The sequence below is a fragment of the Cannabis sativa genome, chromosome 7 (assembly GCF_029168945.1).
Source record: "Cannabis sativa cultivar Pink pepper isolate KNU-18-1 chromosome 7, ASM2916894v1, whole genome shotgun sequence".
Classification (NCBI taxonomy): domain Eukaryota; kingdom Viridiplantae; phylum Streptophyta; class Magnoliopsida; order Rosales; family Cannabaceae; genus Cannabis; species Cannabis sativa.
The window spans coordinates 5,807,485-5,826,687 of record NC_083607.1 but is presented as its reverse complement, the minus strand read 5'-3'; the positions used below and the strand labels follow the sequence as shown (position 1 = coordinate 5,826,687).

At 34.9% G+C, this 19,203-nt stretch overlaps 1 protein-coding gene across 2 annotated transcripts; it reads left to right on the top strand.

The window, feature by feature from the left end:
- Positions 1-13,468: 13,468 nt before the first annotated feature.
- On the top strand, positions 13,469-16,777 carry LOC115697520 (uncharacterized). 2 transcript variants are annotated; one of them, XM_030624560.2, is made up of 7 exons: positions 13,469-13,862; positions 14,416-15,027; positions 15,211-15,407; positions 15,558-15,796; positions 15,875-16,068; positions 16,159-16,284; positions 16,362-16,777. In XM_030624560.2, exons 1-7 carry the CDS (start codon positions 13,710-13,712, stop codon positions 16,458-16,460), a joined length of 1,620 nt encoding a protein of 539 aa, XP_030480420.1. In that variant the 5' UTR covers positions 13,469-13,709; the 3' UTR covers positions 16,461-16,777. The 2 variants fall into 2 exon arrangements, with proteins under 2 accessions (XP_030480420.1, XP_030480419.1); XM_030624559.2 differs by having other exon boundaries at positions 15,208-15,407.
- Positions 16,778-19,203: the final 2,426 nt, after the last annotated feature.

Below are 19,203 nucleotides of genomic sequence, written 5' to 3'. Positions count from 1 at the left end.
TACAATCTTCTTTCATCTGTGTATGACCTAGCAACATGATAGGACCCATCCAAAGTGTGCCTGTGTGAGCCTATGTGTTTAATTTCATTATAGATGCATATAGGTTAATGTTGCTAAATAAAATATCATAGTTCTTGATAGATTTTATTTGGGCCCATTTAGTTTTGGGTTTATTCAATTAATAACAGTTGTTCATTTTAAGGTTAAATTCCTCTCTTTTGGGCCTTGTGTGAGAGTTGGGAGCCATAGTAGTGGGTACGACATACTGAACCCAGTACCCCCTCACATGAACCACCCAAATTGTGAAGGCCCATTTGCCTGATTTGAACGAATGTATTTGGTTATTTACACTAGTTTAACCTAATAAAATTGATTAGCAACATAATTAATTTCATTTATTTTGAAATTAATTTAAGAAAACCATAGTTTAAAGAATTTTATATTCTAAGCTAAACTATATGTATTTTCTTGTATTTAATTAAATATAGAATTATAACCATCTAGATTCTTTCTGAAGCTTAATTTAAATTTTTCATTAAATATTTCTATTTAAGTTGATATTTAGTTATCTACAACTAACCAACTTAAATCTGAATATCTTTTGGATTTAAAATTTCAAAATTAAGTTGAGGAATTTTAGGCATTGGTTATTAAGATTCTTTAGATATTTTTTAAGTTAATATCTTTTCGAATATTAACTTAAAATGGAATATTTTAGATATTTTTTAGGTTAATATCTTTTCGAATATTAACTTAAAATGGAATATCTTCAAATTAAGTGGTTACAACTTAATTTTAATTTAATTAAATCTGATTTGAAAGATATTTAAGTTGATTTTTTAGATTCTTCTAAAACAACTTAAACAAGATATTTTCAAATTTGTTCCATTTATTATTCGAATTTATTTTTCAAATTTAATTAATAATTGAAAATTAATTAAAGTTGATTTTTTATTCAAACCAACTTTGATTTGTAATTTTTCATTATTATATTATGGAACTTGTTCGATATTTATTTGAATTTATTTTTCAAATTAAATAATAATTGAAAATTAATTAAAGTTGATTTTTTATTTAAACCAACTTTAATTTGTAATTTTTCATTATTATAATATGGAATAATATGATTATACAAAATACATTTTTTTTTTTTAAATAATGACCTTTTAATCAAAAGATATTCGATCTCCATTGTTGGTCTTACAATAGTTAAATTTTTTCAATATAACCTCGAGACGCTAGACTTCGTCCCCCTATGGATGGTTATTCGTTGAACACTTTTAACACCGTAAGATTTCATTTGATAAGTGTTTTGTGAGTTTTCGTCTCTATTAGACTCTCCCCTACGGTGACTACTTAGAGATAAACTCATAAAACATGAAACAATGGTGGAAGCTCATAAAATGAGAATAACCTTGACTCTCGCCTACCGGGACAACGTTGGATTCTCATTTTGATCGAATAAAAGGTTGCTAAAATGGTTTTATTTTAGATGAGCTGACAACTCTATTCAACTAATGTTATCTTTGACTCTCGCCTACCGGGACACTGTATTTCATTATGTTGGAAACCTTGGAAAATAAACTATGTTAGATTTAGTATTTTTATAACATATGTGATTATTTGTTATTTTCTGAACTTGTGTATGAATTTTGAACCAAAACCTTACTTCTGTTTTATTGATGTGTTGTAGTGTCTATAACCCTCTTCCCATTCCACTCCTAGTTAATATCTTAGCAATTGAACTTGAAGTTATAAACTCCTTGTCAAAGTAATACTTCACATATGCTCATGATGGACTTTAAATTCCAGAAAGCAGGTAAGCTGGGAATTGTTCACTCTGAAGAGCAAATAGTTCATAACTCCATAAATCCTACTACTTCAAGCTTAGTTGAGAAGATAAGAGAAAGTGATTCCACTTCTTCAAGTTATACTTCACAACAAAATGAACCAACAAGAACAACAATTAACAAACGAATAAGCAGTAATGCTTCAGTCTTCGAATCATGTGTGTTAGAGAATGATAAATCCATTTGGATTCTTGATTCTGGGTCTACAAACCATGTAAGTTGTTCATTGCAATTGCTTGAGAATTGGAATTATTTGAAATCTGGAGAGTTGAAACTTAAAGTTGGTAATGGCGAAATAGTTTCGGTTAGATCTAGAGGAAAAGCCAAACTGAAGTTTCAAAATAGAATTTTGGAATTAGACAATGTCTTATACATTCCGAATTTCAGTAGAAACTTTGTTTCTGTTTCATGCTTACAATTGCAACAATACAAATTAGATTTTTCGAGTTCTGGTTCTACCATTTCTCGAAATGACATTCAGATTTGTGTTGCATCCATGGAACAGGGGCTTTATGTTCTTAGACTAGAAACACCATTTGCCTTACATAACGAACTTTTTAAAGTAGCTAAACCTAGAAACCACAAAAAGCAAAAGATCGTTGATGATAATGAAACATATCTATGGCATTTACGTTTAGGTCATATAGGCTTTGATAGACTCAATAGGCTAACCAAAGACGGTCCATTGAAAAATGTCGTCTTAGGTGAATTGCCAGTATGCGAGTCCTGCCTAAAAGGAAAAATGACTAAACGTTCTTTCTCTGCAAAGGGAGAGCGTGCCAAACAATCCCTAGGGTTAGTACATTCCGATGTCTGCGGACCTTTGAATGTCAAAGCCCGAGGTGGTTATGAGTACTTTGTCACTTTCATTGACGATTACTCTAGATATGGACATCTTTACCTTATGCATAAGAAATCTGAAACATTCACAAAGTTTCAGGAATTTCACGCATTGACTCAAAACCAATTAGGTAAAACATTAAAGATCTTGCGAACTGATAGGGGTGGAGAATATATGGATATGCAGTTCAAAGATCATTTAATTGAACTTGGAATTGAATCCCAATTAACCGCCCCTAGCACTCCACAGCAAAATGGAGTTGCAGAAAGACGGAATCGCACGCTTTTGGAAATGGTTAGGTCCATGCTTAGTTTTTCAAATTTACCTACATCCTTCTGGGGATATGCAATTCAGATGGCAACCGACATTTTAAATGTTGTTCCATCTAAATCAATCCCTAAGACACCCTTAGAACTATGGATTGGTCGTACACCTAGTTTACGCCATTACAGAATCTGGGGGTGCCCTGCTCATGTCTTAAAAAAGAAAGACGGCAAACTTGAATCACGAACTGAAGTTTGCATGTTTGTCGGTAATTCTAAAGAGACTAGGGGTGGACTATTTTATAGTCGCAAGGATGATAAAGTGTTTGTTTCTACAAACGCAACTTTCCTTGAAGATGACTATATTAAGAATTTCAAATCATAAAGTAAAGTAGTGTTGGAGGAAATGCTTTCAGATATAAGTCCTTCCAATATTCCGTTCTCTTCCACACGTGAAGAGGACAATCCCACTCCCTCAGTTGAACCAACTGAGAAATCTACTACATAAGTTTCTGTTCAGAAGATCACCGCACCTCGTCGTAGTGGGAGGGTTTCAACAAAACCTGCTCGTTATGGCTTGGATGGTGAAATCAATATGGTCGTAGGTGATGGTATTGAATACGATCCATTAACCTATAAACAGGCAATGGCTAGTCCGCAACGGAAACGATGGTTGGCCGGCATGGATTCAGAAATGGATTCCATGAAAAAGAACAAAGTCTGGGAATATGTAGACGCACCTGACGACTATCATCCGATAGGATGCAAGTGGGTTTACAAGAAGAAAAGAGGAGCTGGAGGCGAAGTCGAAACTTTTAAAGCTAGACTTGTAGCCAAGGGTTATACCCAAAGAGAAGGCGTGGACTATGAGGAAACTTTTAGTCCTGTTACCATGCTCAAATCCATTCGAATTCTTCTCTCCATAGCTGCTGCTTTCGATTATGAAATCTGGCAAATGGATGTCAAGACTGCCTTCCTTAATGGGGTACTTGAAGAAACCATCTATATGGAGCAACCAGAAGGTTATGTTCTTCACAGAGCGGGGAAAAGAAGGTTTGCAAATTAAATAGTTCTATCTATGGACTTAAGCAAGCTTCTCGCTCATGGAACAAAAGGTTTGATGAAATCATCAAGACCTACGGCTTTCTTCAGAACGAAGATGAACCTTGTGTTTACCAACTCAAGGAAGACCAAATAGTAGTATTCCTGGTCCTTTATGTTGATGACATTTTGATCATTGGAAACAATGTCAAGAAAATGACTCACATCAAGGAGTGGCTTAACACTCAATTCGATATGAAAGATTTGGGTGAAGCAGCCTATGTTCTTGGTATTCAGATTATCAGAAACCGGAAGAACAGATCTCTTGCTCTCTCTCAAACAACCTACATAGACAAAGTCTTAGAGAGATTCTCCATGAACAACACCAATGGGGCAAACATGCCTTCTAGATATGGTATTCGTCTATCTAAGGAACAGTCTCCGACTGATCCTCAAGAGATAGAGGACATGGCAAAAATTTCCTATGCCTCTGCAGTTGGAAGTCTAATGTATGCAATGTTATGCACTAGACCTGACATCTGTTATGCAGTTGGAATCGTGAGCAGGTATCAGTCTAATCCAGGACAACAACATTGGAATGCAGTTAAGTATATTCTGAAATACTTAAAAAGTACAAGGAATCTTGTGTTAGTCTACAAGGGTGGTGCTTTAAATCCCATAGGCTACACTGATTAAGATTTCCAGGCAAGTCTTGAAGGCAGAAAATCTACATCTGGGATGGTGTTTATTCTTGGGGGTGGAGCCGTGGTTTGGAGAAGTGCTAAACAAACCGCGATATCGGACTCAACTATGGAAGCTGAATACATAGCAGCAGCCGAAGCTACTAAAGAACTTGTCTGGCTAAGAAAGTTCTTCACCAGTATAGGTGTCGTTCCTGGAATGGAAAAGCCTCTGGTTTTACTTTGTGATAACAATGGAGCAATAGCAAACAGTAAAGAACCTCGAAGCCACAAGAGAAGCAAACACATTGAAAGGAAGTATCACATTATCAGAGAATACGTGGCAAGAGGGGATGTACTAGTTGAGAAAGTTGACACAGAGGACAACCTAGCTGATCCATTTACCAAAGTCCTGGCCGTGACAGCCTTTGAAAAGCACCGTCAGAATTTAGGATTAATTGATATGTACTAATTAGTTTTATATTAGTGCAAGTGGGAGTTTGTTAGTTTTTATGCCCTAAATAAAACTCTATTTCAATGTAATCTATTTTATTCAAAATCAATAAAGAAACAGAAGTATTTTTCATTCATTTGTGTATGTTTTGGTTCACTTTATCAATTGCTTGTCTATTTGATTTATAAATTCATCTTAAACCCTTTTCACATACTTAATCCTGTTTATTGTATTGTCATCACATTGGAAAGTAAACATGACTATGTGAATAAAGTTTCCTAGATTTATCAGACACAGGGTTTTACTGATATGATAATCTACAACAAGAGTTTACTTGCATTTGGAAAAATGCTATGTTCTTTCCAGAACATTGGTTAAATTAAAACTCAGGTTGGATGCATGGAGTATGCATCAGAAGGGACCGATATTGAACTTTGACTTAGATTTAATTAAACTTACCGTAAAATCTATTCAAGTCAATATCGCCAAGTTGATCCTAGATCAAATGTTCTTAATCCTGTTATGATTAGGCTCAATCTTGAAAGGCTATTCGTGTTCTTTGATTTGTTAGTTAAGCCTACTTTTAGGTCAGGGTGATACGTACATTTTGGGAACACGGTAGTGCAATTGAGTGGGAGCGCTAACATAAACATGGAATCTATAGCTTCTATCTGGCGAATAGTAAGCAAAGGATGATCTCCTTCGAGCTTGACCAAACAAACATAAATTGTGGAGTACTCATTTCACATAAGCTGAAATATCATTTATACGGGGTCAAGTGTTTTAAGGATAAAATACATAGTAGGGTGTTACGGTAATCTAATCCCTTTACAGTGTAGATCATTCATATAGAGAATCATTGATCACATTAGGATTATAACAATAGATAACTAATGATGCGTCTATATGGTGGAACATATAGAGCATTCTATATACTGAGAGTGCAATTCTAAGTTCTATGCGTGGATTAAACGAAGAATTAATAAGTTAGTGAATTTTAGTGCTAAATTCTTGATCTACTTATTGGAAGCTCGGTTATATAGACCCATGGTCCCCGCACTAGTTGAGATAATATTTTTTGTAAGACTCATGTAATTGGTTTTGATTAATCAATTATAATTCTCAAATTAGACTATGTCTATTTGTGAAATTTTCACTAAGTAAGGGCGAAATTGTAAAGAAAGAGTTATTACGGGCATATTTGTTAATTATGATACTTTGTATGGTTCAATTAATAAATATGATAAATGACAATATTATTTAATAATTATTTATAGTTATTAAATAGTTAGAATTGTCATTTAAATGGTTGAATTAGAAAATTGGCATTTTTGAGAAAATCAGATACAAAAGTGTTAAAATTGCAAAATTGCAAAAAGCAAGGCCCAAATCCAACAAGCCATGGCCGGCCACTTTTGTAGGCATTTTAAACTGATATTTTCATTATTTTAATTCCAAATAATTCAAACCTAACCCTAGTGGAATGCTATAAATAGGTAGTGAAGGCTTCAGGAAAATTACACTTCTGAATCAGAAAACCTGAGCCTTTCTCTCTCTACCTTGGCCGCCACCCTCTCTCTCTCTTCTTCCTTCATATTTCGAAATTACCTTAGTGATTAGAGTAGTGCCTTACACGCAAGCAATACCTCAATCATAGTGAGGAAGATCGTGAAGAAAGATCATCAGCAAAGGAGTTTCAGCATCAAGGATTCAGAGAAAGAGATCCAGGTTCAGATCTTGATAATACTCTGCTACAGAAAGGATACAAGGGTTAGAGATCTGAACGGAAGGAGTCATTTAATTCCGCTGCACCCAATGTAAGGTTTCTTAAACTTTATACGTGTTTATTTCATCGTTTTAGAAAGTTCATATTTAGGGTGTTGATAAACATACTTGTGAGTAGATCTAAGATCTTGGTAAAATAATTTCCAACAGTTGGACAATCTACCACGACTAAGGTACAATACTTAAATGTACTTTGATGAGTGTCAGGACACATGGTCATTGGGAGCTTAATTATCCCCATGGGGATAAGAGAATTTCCATTGAACCCCATGAGCTAGGAACCACTGGGTGATAAATCTTGGTCCATGAGGCCAATGGCAACGAAAGATTATTTGAACAGGATGTTTACTGAACTACCATTATCTACCGAAATTTGAGCTACCATCTTATTGGCAATGGGAGTTTCAATTACCAGTTGGTCATGGTACATAAAATGCATCGTTTGGGCATCTTCCTTGGTAAAAGTTATTGGTTAGTTCATGAGACGAGGCCTCTGAGCCCGTAGCTAACATACTTCCCATATCTCTTTGTCATGGTCTAGGATCCTGATGTACCGTTTTAACTCATTACATGTCAAACCTCCTATATGAGGGCCTCCGAAGATCAGAGCCACTCTCCCATTTAGTTTGGGTGGCTGTCCTAGTAGGGCCCCTTTATTTTGGGGAAGTACTCCCTTAGGGGCATATACATCTGGGGTTTGCACCACAACTCTGGATGGTACTTGAGCTCTAGTTTGTCCTTCCCTCATATATGACAAACGATTCCTTATCCATTTATACAATTGGCCTAGCCATATCATGTTCTCAATCATTTTTTAAGTTCTTACATTCATTGGTTGTATGCCCAATATCATTATGGTACTCAGATTTTTTACGGGAGTCCCTTCGTGAGCTGTCTCAGTTTAAAGGTGGTGGCCTTCGGTAATAAATATTTTGTCTTGTGGCTAAATATATGCGTTCTTGCGTATCCACAAGATCAATATATTGAGTATATTGGGGGTTATACTCAGACCTTTTATGCTTATTACTTTCACTTCGGGTGCTTCCTTTAGATGACTGTTTACTTTGAGAAGCTTCAAGAGCTGTAGCTGCATTCACAACAAGTGAATCGGATTGAAAAAGATATTGCGTGCATGCCCTGAGAGTGGGACCACTTCCTGGTAGCCCATAATTAGTTTGGGCTGGTGCCACGACAGAATTTGGTGAGTACCCAAGTGTTACTTGAAATTGCACACTAGGCATGCCACTTGTTTGGGGAGCGACAGGAAGTGTAATGCCTGGGAATTGCACTTCGGAAGCATACCTAAGGCCTCTGGTAGGATAGTAGCCCCCCGAAGGTTGTGATTTAGGCTTCTTCCATGTTGATATACTTTTGGGCTCTCTTTTAGAAATCTTGAAGGCTAGCTGCACCTTCCTATTGTAATTCATTCTAGAACGGAGTTCCCATCCAGATTCCAGCTTGTAATAGAGTTAACTGTTGTCCGTCATCTACTTTCTTGGTCTTGGAAGCCTCTTCTTTAAACCTCTTGATGAAGTTCTTCAAGGATTCCATTTGTAGTTGTTTGATGTTAGTCAAGGAACTAACTTCAAGATTTATCTTTCTGGCTACGAAAAATTTCTATATAAAATTAGTTTTCAATTTATTCCAACAATCCATCAATTCCAGTTCTAAATTTTTGAATCATTCTTCTGTAGAACCTCCCAATGTTAGTGGGAAACATAGGCACTTATCGTTATTGTTGACCCTCATGACTGTCATGACTCTGTTGAATCAAGATAGGTACTGACTTAGATTCGTGTCACCCATGTACATAGTCATTTAAGGCATCTTGAAGTTCTTTGGGAGTTTAGCCTCTAGTATGTTTCTCGCACAAGTCTCTCAGTCCTCACAATTTGATTTAGAGTTGTCTCCCTTTTGCCTCTAGGAGATCCTTGATATGTCCTTCTGGAGGATAGCAAGTTCGACCAGGTCTCTTTCATTTAGGATACCCTCGGAGGCTGGTGCGAATTTCTTTCTTTAATCAAGGCGTGCCCTTAGATCCCCGTGTTTGACATTAAGTTTGTGTCATAGATCGACATGGGGATCTTTCCTGGCAGACTTCTTTTGTTTTCCTAGCTCTTGATGCACGGATACACTCCTTCAATCTCCATGATCCTGGGGGCTAGTTGTTCTTTGGGGAAATCTACCCCCTGCAGACCCTTCCCTTTCGGGAGATCAGAATAAACTTTTTGTGGATACTGGGCCTTCTTGTTCTTTCCAGGCACAACCATAGGATTTCCCTCTTGGCATGTCTTTTTGGAGGATACCTGATAGGACTAGGTTCTTTATTCTTTTATTTTTGGCCTTCCTTAGGTTGAGAGAGCTCTTCCTCAGTCCTCTCTTGCACTAATGGCATTGCAGTTGGATCTACTTGGATGCCTGCATTTTCTATTGCCCTTTTCATGACAATCAATATCTCTTGCATTCTCTTATTTTGTTCCTTTTGCTCTGCCAACTCTACCTCATGGTCAGGAGCCTTTTACCTTAGTTCAACTAATTCTGTATAGTTGTCTTCATCGTACTCTTCATATTCTTCTTGGTCTAAGTATTCAGGATCATTGGTGTCTCATTCTCCTTTAGCATCCACCTTAGAAGTCGCCTCTTCCTCTTTTGGATCCTTTGGGTCATCTAACTGTTATGGACGTGAAGTGTTTCTTGTCTTTACCATTATACCACGAGGTTATTTACAACTTCCTCTTTTGATAAGCTTCCTATAGCTCTTAATGAAAGTATTAAAATCTTTATCGAGGTTTTTGGCAACCAATAATTAGAGTTGTATTGAGTAATTAATAAATGTTAGAAGAGACAATTTTTTACGTGATTGGGGCATTAATGAGCCTCAGTCCATGAGTCACTGTATTTATGAAAGTATTTATTACAAAGAATTTTTCGATCAATCCCCCTTCTATGTTTTATTAGAGGTATTTATAGGCTCATAATAGTGGTGATAAAAGGCCATCATTGTCGTATTTGTTTGCACCATACTTTGCACAATTTCTCAAATATGATTTTAGGGCATGATTGCCTACTTTTATGATAAATTTTGGATTGTCTAAATGTGTTTGGTGAGATTTGATTTATTCTTTATTTATGGCTTGACAACTTATTTATGCGGTTATCGATTGCTGTATGTGGTCTCATGAAATCAAAAAACGATTAGTTCAAACCCTTAAACACGTTTCTCAACAAAAGGTGTTGGATGCTATTCTTCATACCGCATTAAATGCACATATAGTATTTTAATCCTCGGGTGATGTGTTGTACTTCATCAGTCCTCTGATACCCTTCTTTGGGTCGACTTCACTCACAGAGAGAAAAAGACAAGAGATACATGTTAATTTGTCCAGCTAGACCTTTTTGGAGATGACTAATCTATCATTACTCCTTTGAAACAATAGACTCCGAGAGTAATTAAAGTGACATGCCTTGTAACGTGGATCTCATTGCCACCTGACTTGTTCTTGAACCGTCACATATTTTTGAGAAAAATTCTAGACAACAATTTCATAAACCAAAAAAACTTCATTAATTCTCCTTAAAAAATTATATCTAGACCCAAATACTAAAAACTCTCAAACTTTAATCCGTATCTTTAAAATCAAAAGAAGTTACTACAATTTCTTTTTAAAAACCAATTAATATTATATTATCATTACCTTAAAAATGTATATGTTATAACAAATATTGTCCAATTTCTTATAATTTTACGATTGAAAATAAATCAAAATTAAATAGAAATATATTATTAAATTTTAAAAATTTGTTAGTTTTAAATTTTGTATAAAATTTTAAATACCATGAAAACCTTAGACCATTTAACTATGTTATGGTAGGCAAGCCATAATATAAGCACAAAAGTCTTAAAAAGCACCAAAGCCATCAAAATAATGGTGCATCAAAATCATTAAAGGATAGAGCCTAAACTCTTTACAACATACTTATCTATTAAATTAATAAAATACATATAAAACAAAAATATGTACTTACACCTTAATAAGTACATAAATTAAAGGAATTATTATATAGAAAATATAAATTGTCATTTTATTTATAAAAATATCTCTATAAGGTACTATTTATATATTTTAGGGTAAATATCATTTTGGACCCTCTGTTTTACAAAAGTTACCAATTGGACCCTGTGTTTTGTTAAATGACAAAATGGACCCTGTATTTTCTAAAATAGTACAAATAGGACCCTGAATTGATTTTTTGTCAAAATAAAGTTTAATTATAATCCGATCTAAAAGTGCTATGACAAAATTGTTTACATTTTTTGTATCTGTTCGTATTAAGCATTGTCTTCAAGTTGGTTGTATTAGAAAAAAAGTTGTCAAAAATTAAGCTTAGGGTCCTATTTTTACTATTTTAGAAAATACAGGGTCCATTTTGTCATTTAACAAAACACAGGGTCCAATCTGTAACTTTTGCAAAACACAGGGTCCAAAATGGTATTTACCCTATATTTTATGTGATTTTAATTACTAAAATACCACTTACACTATCACTTACACAATCAAGCGATAATTGCAGAGTGGTTGCTGCGTGGTTGCGCGATGGTTACATCAGACGAAGGTTTTAATCACAATGGTTGCAAGGTGGTTGCTGAGTGGTTGGTCGAAGGTTGCATCAGGCGAAAGTTTCTAGGTGGTTGGCCAAAGGCTGCATCAGACGAAGGTTTCAATCAAACGAAATAACTGTTAGCAAAATGTTTATGCAATTGTAATGCAACTGCTGTGAAATATTAAAAATAAGAACATTTCACGTAATTGTATCTACTTGTCTCTTTATGATTTAATATGAACAAATTCACCATTAAAAATTTGGAAAACAACAAAAATACACCAGGATAAATATTTTACTATAGTATCGATGTAATTTTTTTTTTAAATTATATTTGAGTTGGATTGTTAGGGAACTCCAGTTAAACTTTTTGAGATCCGCCTTTCATGGATCGAAAAATTAAAAGTCAGGACATTATTTTTATGCAAATTAAACTAGATTTTCGGTTAAATTTTAGTTTCGTAGTAGTTTTTCTACATTTTTTTTAATGAATTTAAAACAGCCTCTGTTTTAATTGATTTTGGTTGTCTTCTCAAGTGAAGTCGCCGGAATTAATGGTGGTTCTCTATTCTGGTTGAATTTTCGTTTCGCTTGCGTTAGGTTGCTACGTGGTTGCGCGATGGTTGCACAATAGTTGCCCAAGAAGCATGGATCCTAAGTTGAAGGTGTGTATAAGTGGTATTTGTGTAATTTTTTTTATTTGGACTGTATATTTGTTTATGTGTCCAGCTGGAAGTATTTTTGTAATATTGTTATTATTTTTTTTTTTGGTTAAAACTGAAAAAAAATCCTAAATTAAAAAATTCTAATTAATAACCATAATTTCACCTTTCAAAAAAAAAAAAAAACCATAATTTCATACAATTAAAATTAAAATTAAAAAATTAACAAAAATTAAAATTAAAAATGCTATGAAAAAAATAATATTTTTAAAGGATAATCAAACTAAATATTAATAAGAGATTTAAAAATATATAAAACTAAATCAAAATTTTTTATTTTTTTTAAATTAATTACACAATTGTCTAAACATTAATACCACTATATTTTTTTTAAGGATAATACACCTATATATACATACACCTAAGGTGGTAATGGTATAATATAGATATACATAGGGGTGGGCATCCGATCCAATCTAACATTTTTTTCCTCATCCGATCCAATCCAATTAGTAATTGGATTTGGAAAATCATCATCCGATCCAATCCAATTAGACCTCAAAATCTAATCCAATCCAATCCAATTACTAATTGGATTGGATCGGTTTTTTAATTGGATATCCAATTACAAACCTAAATTTCAATACTAGCTTAAAAATATAAAGAAAAATACGTAAAAAACTAAGTATCACTTTTTATTTAAGTTTAATACTTCATAAATATACTATTCTTACAAGTATATTGTAGCTAAAAGTTTTAAATAATTAAAACAATAACATTTCTAAGTAATAAAATAGAACAAAACATCATGAAAATAAATATACTAAACAATCAAGTGTTACAAATTCAACATACAAAAAAATCTAATAAAAATATAATATATATTTATTATATTTTTCAATATTTTTTATTATATAAATAATTTTTAATATATATAAATGTAATTGGATTGGATCGGTTTTTAATTGGATTTTGAGATTGACATCCAATAACCGATCCAATCCAATTAGAATCCAACTTTTAACATCCAATCCAATCTAATTGTAATTGGATATCTAACTTTTTGTAATTGGATTGGATTGGATCGGTTCGGTTCAATTGGATTGGATTGGATGATGCCCACACCTAGATATACATACTTACTTACAGTTACACCTGTAAACACACTCGTCTTCAAGCAAAAAAAGATAAAATAAAAGAACTCCGTCAAATTGTTCTCAATTCCGTTTACTCCGTTAACTGTATGGTTTTTACTTTTATTATCTTATCTCTCTACTTACTGATAGTTTCTTTCATGTGATATTATTCTGTGTTTGTTGTCAGTTCAGTAGAAACGAAACGTCGTCGTTTCTTCACATCATTATAATAATAAATTAATATATTTTGTCTTCTCTCTTAAATAAACTCTTATGATAGTGATAGAATAAAATATCTTAAAAAAGCAATCTTTCCTTTTCTAGAAAAGATAACAAGATTTCTGTATATCGCCGGAATCGAAGAATAGGAACTATCATCGGCGGCGGAGGCGACGATGGGCGCGTCAAACTCCACGGAGAGCGTCTCGATCCAGCAACGGGAGGCAGAGTCCATTGCTGCCTCTTCTGGTGCTCTCCCTTCTCTTCACACCACTTTCTCCACCCTCGCCGATCCCAATTCTCATGCAATTCCCCTCCAGTCTCTTGAGGTAATTCAAAACCCTAACTTCCTGATTTATGATTAATCGAGCTAAGTTCTTAGATTCTGCTACCGAATTGGAGTTATATGAATTTGAACATAAATATTTTAGTTTCAACTTGCTGAGTAGTATTGCTCCATAACAATGTTTTAAAGATTCGTTTGGGGATGCTGGATCATAATAAATGATGATAATAATAATAAATTGTTTTTATTTTCTAATTATGAATGAAATTGTTTTTGTCTTGAGGTCCAATGAGCCAAGAACTTATTATGTTCATGAAGTATTTGATGAAATTGTCTGTTGTGATATATGTAAGTTGCTGATGATGAGAAAATTAAAAGTTCTGGCCATTGCTTTCAATTAATTTACCGTTTAGATTTTGTTTGTTGATAAAATATGATATTTACTTTAAGTTGATTTAAATTATTACATCTATATTAGCACAATGCTCTTACCAAACAAAGGATAGGACTGAAAATAATGCAGTACTTAATTCTGTTTACAACCTTAATCATAAAACAACAAATGTAGTCTAAAGTATTTTTGGTTATATTTTCAGAAAAGCTTCAGTTTGACTTACAAAGATCCCATCTCTGAAGGACCGTCAATACCTGATGCTTTTCCGGATTTGTTGGATCATTTCGGGTCAGCAATGGTAGACCTGTTTTTTATGCCTGAAATAGAAGGAGTGAGCTGGGTAGAGTTTGTTAAAGGTTATAACAAGTGCTCTGCTAGAATGTCTTCCTCAATGTCACTCAATAACTTGTTGAGAGTATTTTCTGCAACTGCAAAGAAAGCTGGTCTTCCTTTGAACTTGGAGTTCGAATCTGATGATGCGGATTGTAAGATCAGTGGTTTTCTTCTGCCCACTGATGTCTTTTTGTTTTTTTGGTTATGTTGGACCATGTTATGGGATTCTCATAATTTGAGATCTTCAAAAGCAAAAGCAATTCTATGCCTTCCTGATATCAATCATCTGGTGAAATCAGTTCTAACATCTTCTTCTGAAGTTAGTAGCAGTTTTAACATATGGGATTGCGACCTTTTGGGCCTGGAAGTTCAACTTCCTGTTGGAAATTTTATTAGTTGGATCTTGTCAACTTTATCAAGCCTCCCTGATTGCTTTTCACAATTTGTCCATGCAAGAATTCTGAGCTCCGTCACTCAAGAGGTATAGCATTTTTTGTATTCAATTGAAGCTGCATGCAGGATCTTGTACATACTGATTTATAATATTTTGTTTTTTGTTTTGTCTACTTTTGTTGTCTCGTATTCTGATGATGCTTTTCCCTGAAATTTTATGTTGGCCACCATAGATAGGTTTCTAATTGCTTAATCTTTGTAATTGCAGCAGGATAATTCAGAATCCTCACAATCATCAGAATTAGGAGAGACATCCACATCCAATGTATGTGTTTCTCATCTTTTAGCACGTGGAATAGCATGGGCAATATCCCTTACCATGAGAAACACAATAAGTGAAGAATTATCTAGAATATGTTTTTTAAGCAACATGGAGGCAGAGGGAGCAGATGAAAACCTTCTTTATAGGTTTGTCATTTTTGCTTCAGAAGTTTTTTTTCTTGTTTGGGCTATATTGGGCAGTGGGCACTTGCAATGTTTTCCAACATTGGTGATGCCATGTTTTAAAATGTTGCTGATTCTGTTGTTCCTGTTTTTAACTTATAATTTACTTGGTAGGTCATCTCTTCATGGAAGAGGGCTGAATCGACTCTGGTCTAATGTTGAAGGTTATCAAGGTCCTTTGATTATGTTGATATCTTCTCATTTGGGAGGTGCCTCTGAGGGTAATGATACCGAGAAAAAATGCATTATAGGTGTACTTACACATCAGGGATTTGAAAATAAGGATACGTTTTATGGAAGTTCAGGAAGCATATATGCTATACAACCGATCTTCCACGCCTACTCATCTACTGGTATGTTATCAGATGACAAGAGTTGTTGTTTTTGCCAAGTCAAAATGTTATGAACTAAATAAAATGTATATATAACAGGTAAGGAGAAGAACTTTGTCTATAGCCACTTACATGCTACTGGATATGAACCACATCCAAAGCCTGTAGGTATTGGATTTGGAGGAACAGCTGGAAATGAGAGAATTTTCATCGATGAAGATTTTGCTCAAATCACTGTTCGCCATCATGCAGTTGACAAGACTTACCAACATGGCTCCCTCTTCCCAGAACAGGTATATAATAACATTCCTAATGCTGAGTTGATTTTGAATGTTGTTAACAAGATCAGATTAATGTTTTTAACATAATTGCAACAATTTCAGGGTTTCCTACCGTTCGAAGCTCCGATTTCCGAAGTGGAAGTTTGGGGACTTGGTGGAGGCAGAATTAAGGAAAGACAAGATAAGTTGAAAAAGAGAGAGGAGCTTTTCACTGAGCAAAGACGAAAGGTAGCTTAGCTTGCATTGTTAAAGTGAAATCTTTATTATTTGATGATATTGTTAATAATTGTCTCTTTCTTGTGTAGATTGACTTGAAAACATTTACAAATTGGGAGGACTCACCTGAGAAAATGATGATGGACATGATGTCTAATCCTAATGCAGTTCGTCGAGAAGAACGGTGAGTTTGAGGCTAAAGAATTTACTTGAAGAGTGATATATGTACACTTTTTCTTAAGCAAAGAGTGACATGTTATGTTATTTACAGATGAATAAGTCCTTTTTTGTCCATTGCCAAGCTTTTTACACAAATTTGGTAATTGGATTGGCTTTCAGTCTCATGTTTATGTATAATGTATGTACATGACGTATACAATTGACTTATGTCAGAATTTAATATTGTAAAATAAAGTAATAAAAAGGTTTAATCTTTTTTTTTTTTTTTTGCTGAGAAATAAAAAAGTTTAATCTTGTATAGTGATATAAGATTATTTGAGAAAAAGGAGAGATTATTTCAATATTTTGCTTATTATCCAGCATTTTTTAAAAGAAAAAGAATTATTATTATTGATATAGAGTAATTTACGCTAGTGAGTTTTTGTATAATTTTCATATGAAGCAACAATCTTCTATTTTACATTACTATTCTCATACCAAATGCAAAAATATGAACATAAAATTTGACAATAAATACTTCACATTCGTAGAAAAATGTCTAAAGAATTAAATGAATTCAAGCAACACTTACATTTAAATAAATTAATTAAGAAAAAGATAATTGTAAAATATTATTACAATTGTACAAAATTTGTCATTGTCAAAAGAGTAAGTATACAAAAGAGTTGGAAGAAAGTAAGGAGCCATGCCTAATCAAAGGGAATAACTTACACTTAGTGAAGAATATGACAAAAAAAAAAGGTAATTTAGGTTGTAAATATTTAAGTTTTAACTCTCGATTAATACTTAAATTTAATTTTTAATAGTAATAATACTTAAATTATATTTTTAAAATTTTTGTAGGTACTTAATTATTGAGTGTCAAGTCATTATTCACGTGTCATTTTTTTTCTTAAAGAAAGCATGTATTCAATTAAATAAAATCAGTTGTTACAGGAGTACTAATAAATCTAGGACAAGCATCTGTCCACAATTGAACCCCTACCGAACTAGTAACAGATTTTGCTAGTGCGTGGGCCACACCATTCGCAACACGCAAAATGGCACAACAAAAACTACCACCAACAACAGCTAAAAGAGAATGAATCTCCTCAACAATAGGTTTAAACATAATAATAGACGAAGGGCAATTTATCCAAGAACTAACAACCGAGGAATCCGTCTCAACCCGCACCAAGTTATACCCCAATCTGGCCGCCCATAACAGACCCGTACGCACCGCAAGGAGCTCCGCTACTACCACCTGATAATCCCCGACCCCTCCCTCGGCCCATGCCGCCCACACCACACCCTTACCCCCACGAATCACCCCACCAAACCTAGCAAACCCTCTTCCCGACGTGACCGCAGCATCAACCGATAACACGAACTCACCCATCTCCGGCGGACACCACCGAGTCGGGCATACCAAACCGCCCCCTCGCTCGGCCCGTCCCAACACCCCCCAGCAACCCCATCACCCACCCCGGAAACATCACCGCGAGGGCCACCTAACCCGACCAATAGAACGCCATGATGCCCCTTGGAACTCCTCCAACGCATCCTTTGCTAACTCCACTATCAGTTCTTGTCTTGATTGTTTCTTCCTAAACAAAACGGAGTTTCTATCATACCACACCCACCACCAAACCATGGCCAACAACTCAAATTTACTCTGCTCAATCATCGAAAATAAGCAAACCAGCAGCTCTGCCAACGGGCCATTCCTACACCGATTGAACTGACTCCAAACCCGAAGCTCTGACCAGATGGGAAGTAAGGAAGAGCAAAACACTAACGCATGTTTCGGAGTCTCCATGGCCTCACCACATCTGTGGCAAATTGGTTGAACTGGAATATTACGCTTGATAAGTTGGGAATTGGCCGGGAGAGCTCGATGATACATTCGCCAGAGAAAGATTTTGACCTTCTGTGGTATCTTTAACTTCCACAGGTCGTTCCACCAAGAAGCTTGATTCACCGAAGACCCACCATTTCTTTCAGTCGCCAGATCAAGCGCAACGACATACCCACTCTTCACCGTATAGCACCCGTTGGAAGTGTAATGCCAACACCACTGATCCTCACATCCCCCATTGCGCAACGGGATGCTGAGGATGGCATCGATATCCAACCGTAAGAAATAATGGGATAAGGCATTAAGATCCCAAGCCCCAGACCCATCAATCAACTCTTGAACCATCACACTACCACTTGGTGCAGCTGTAATTGGTCGAAACGTTCTAGGCTGGGGTATCCAAGGATCACGAAACGCCTGAATACTCCGCCCATCCCCCACAACCTTCCTCATCCCCGTTTTTAACAGCTCGAGACCCCAAATGAGACTAGACCACAGATGAGACGATCCATGATAATCCTTAGCCTCCAAGATTGAAGTCTGCGGAAAATACTTATGCTTCAAGCACGTGTTATTTTTTTTGTTGGTATATTAGAATTAATTTTTAAATAAAAATTAAAAAAATAATAAATTACTATAAAAAATAATATAAAAAACTACTTAAATGATCATGAGAGTCTAATTCAAAAGACTTTGAGTTCAGGAAAAAGTCAAAAGCCAGTCAACTATAAGTAGATGAAGGTGGGAAACAGAGGAAATGACACGTGTCATAAGGTGGGGTGGGACACAAATACCTAAGTTGTCTTCGCCTATATGGGATAACTTGGCGGCAATAATCATCATAATTTCCTTTTTGCCCCACTCCACTAATTATAAATTATAATTATATATTTTTTTGTTTTTATTTTATTCTC

What these genes read in the sequence shown, in the direction of transcription:
- LOC115697520 (XM_030624559.2), top strand. Translation starts at nt 13,710, where the DNA reads ATGGGCGCGTCAAACTCCACGGAGAGCGTCTCGATCCAGCAACGGGAG. An exon ending in TTCCCCTCCAGTCTCTTGAG is followed by an intron (nt 13,863 to 14,415) that starts GTAATTCAAAAC and finishes TTATATTTTCAG; the next exon opens with AAAAGCTTCAGTTTGACTTA. An exon ending in CCACGCCTACTCATCTACTG is followed by an intron (nt 15,797 to 15,874) that starts GTATGTTATCAG and finishes TATATATAACAG; the next exon opens with GTAAGGAGAAGAACTTTGTC.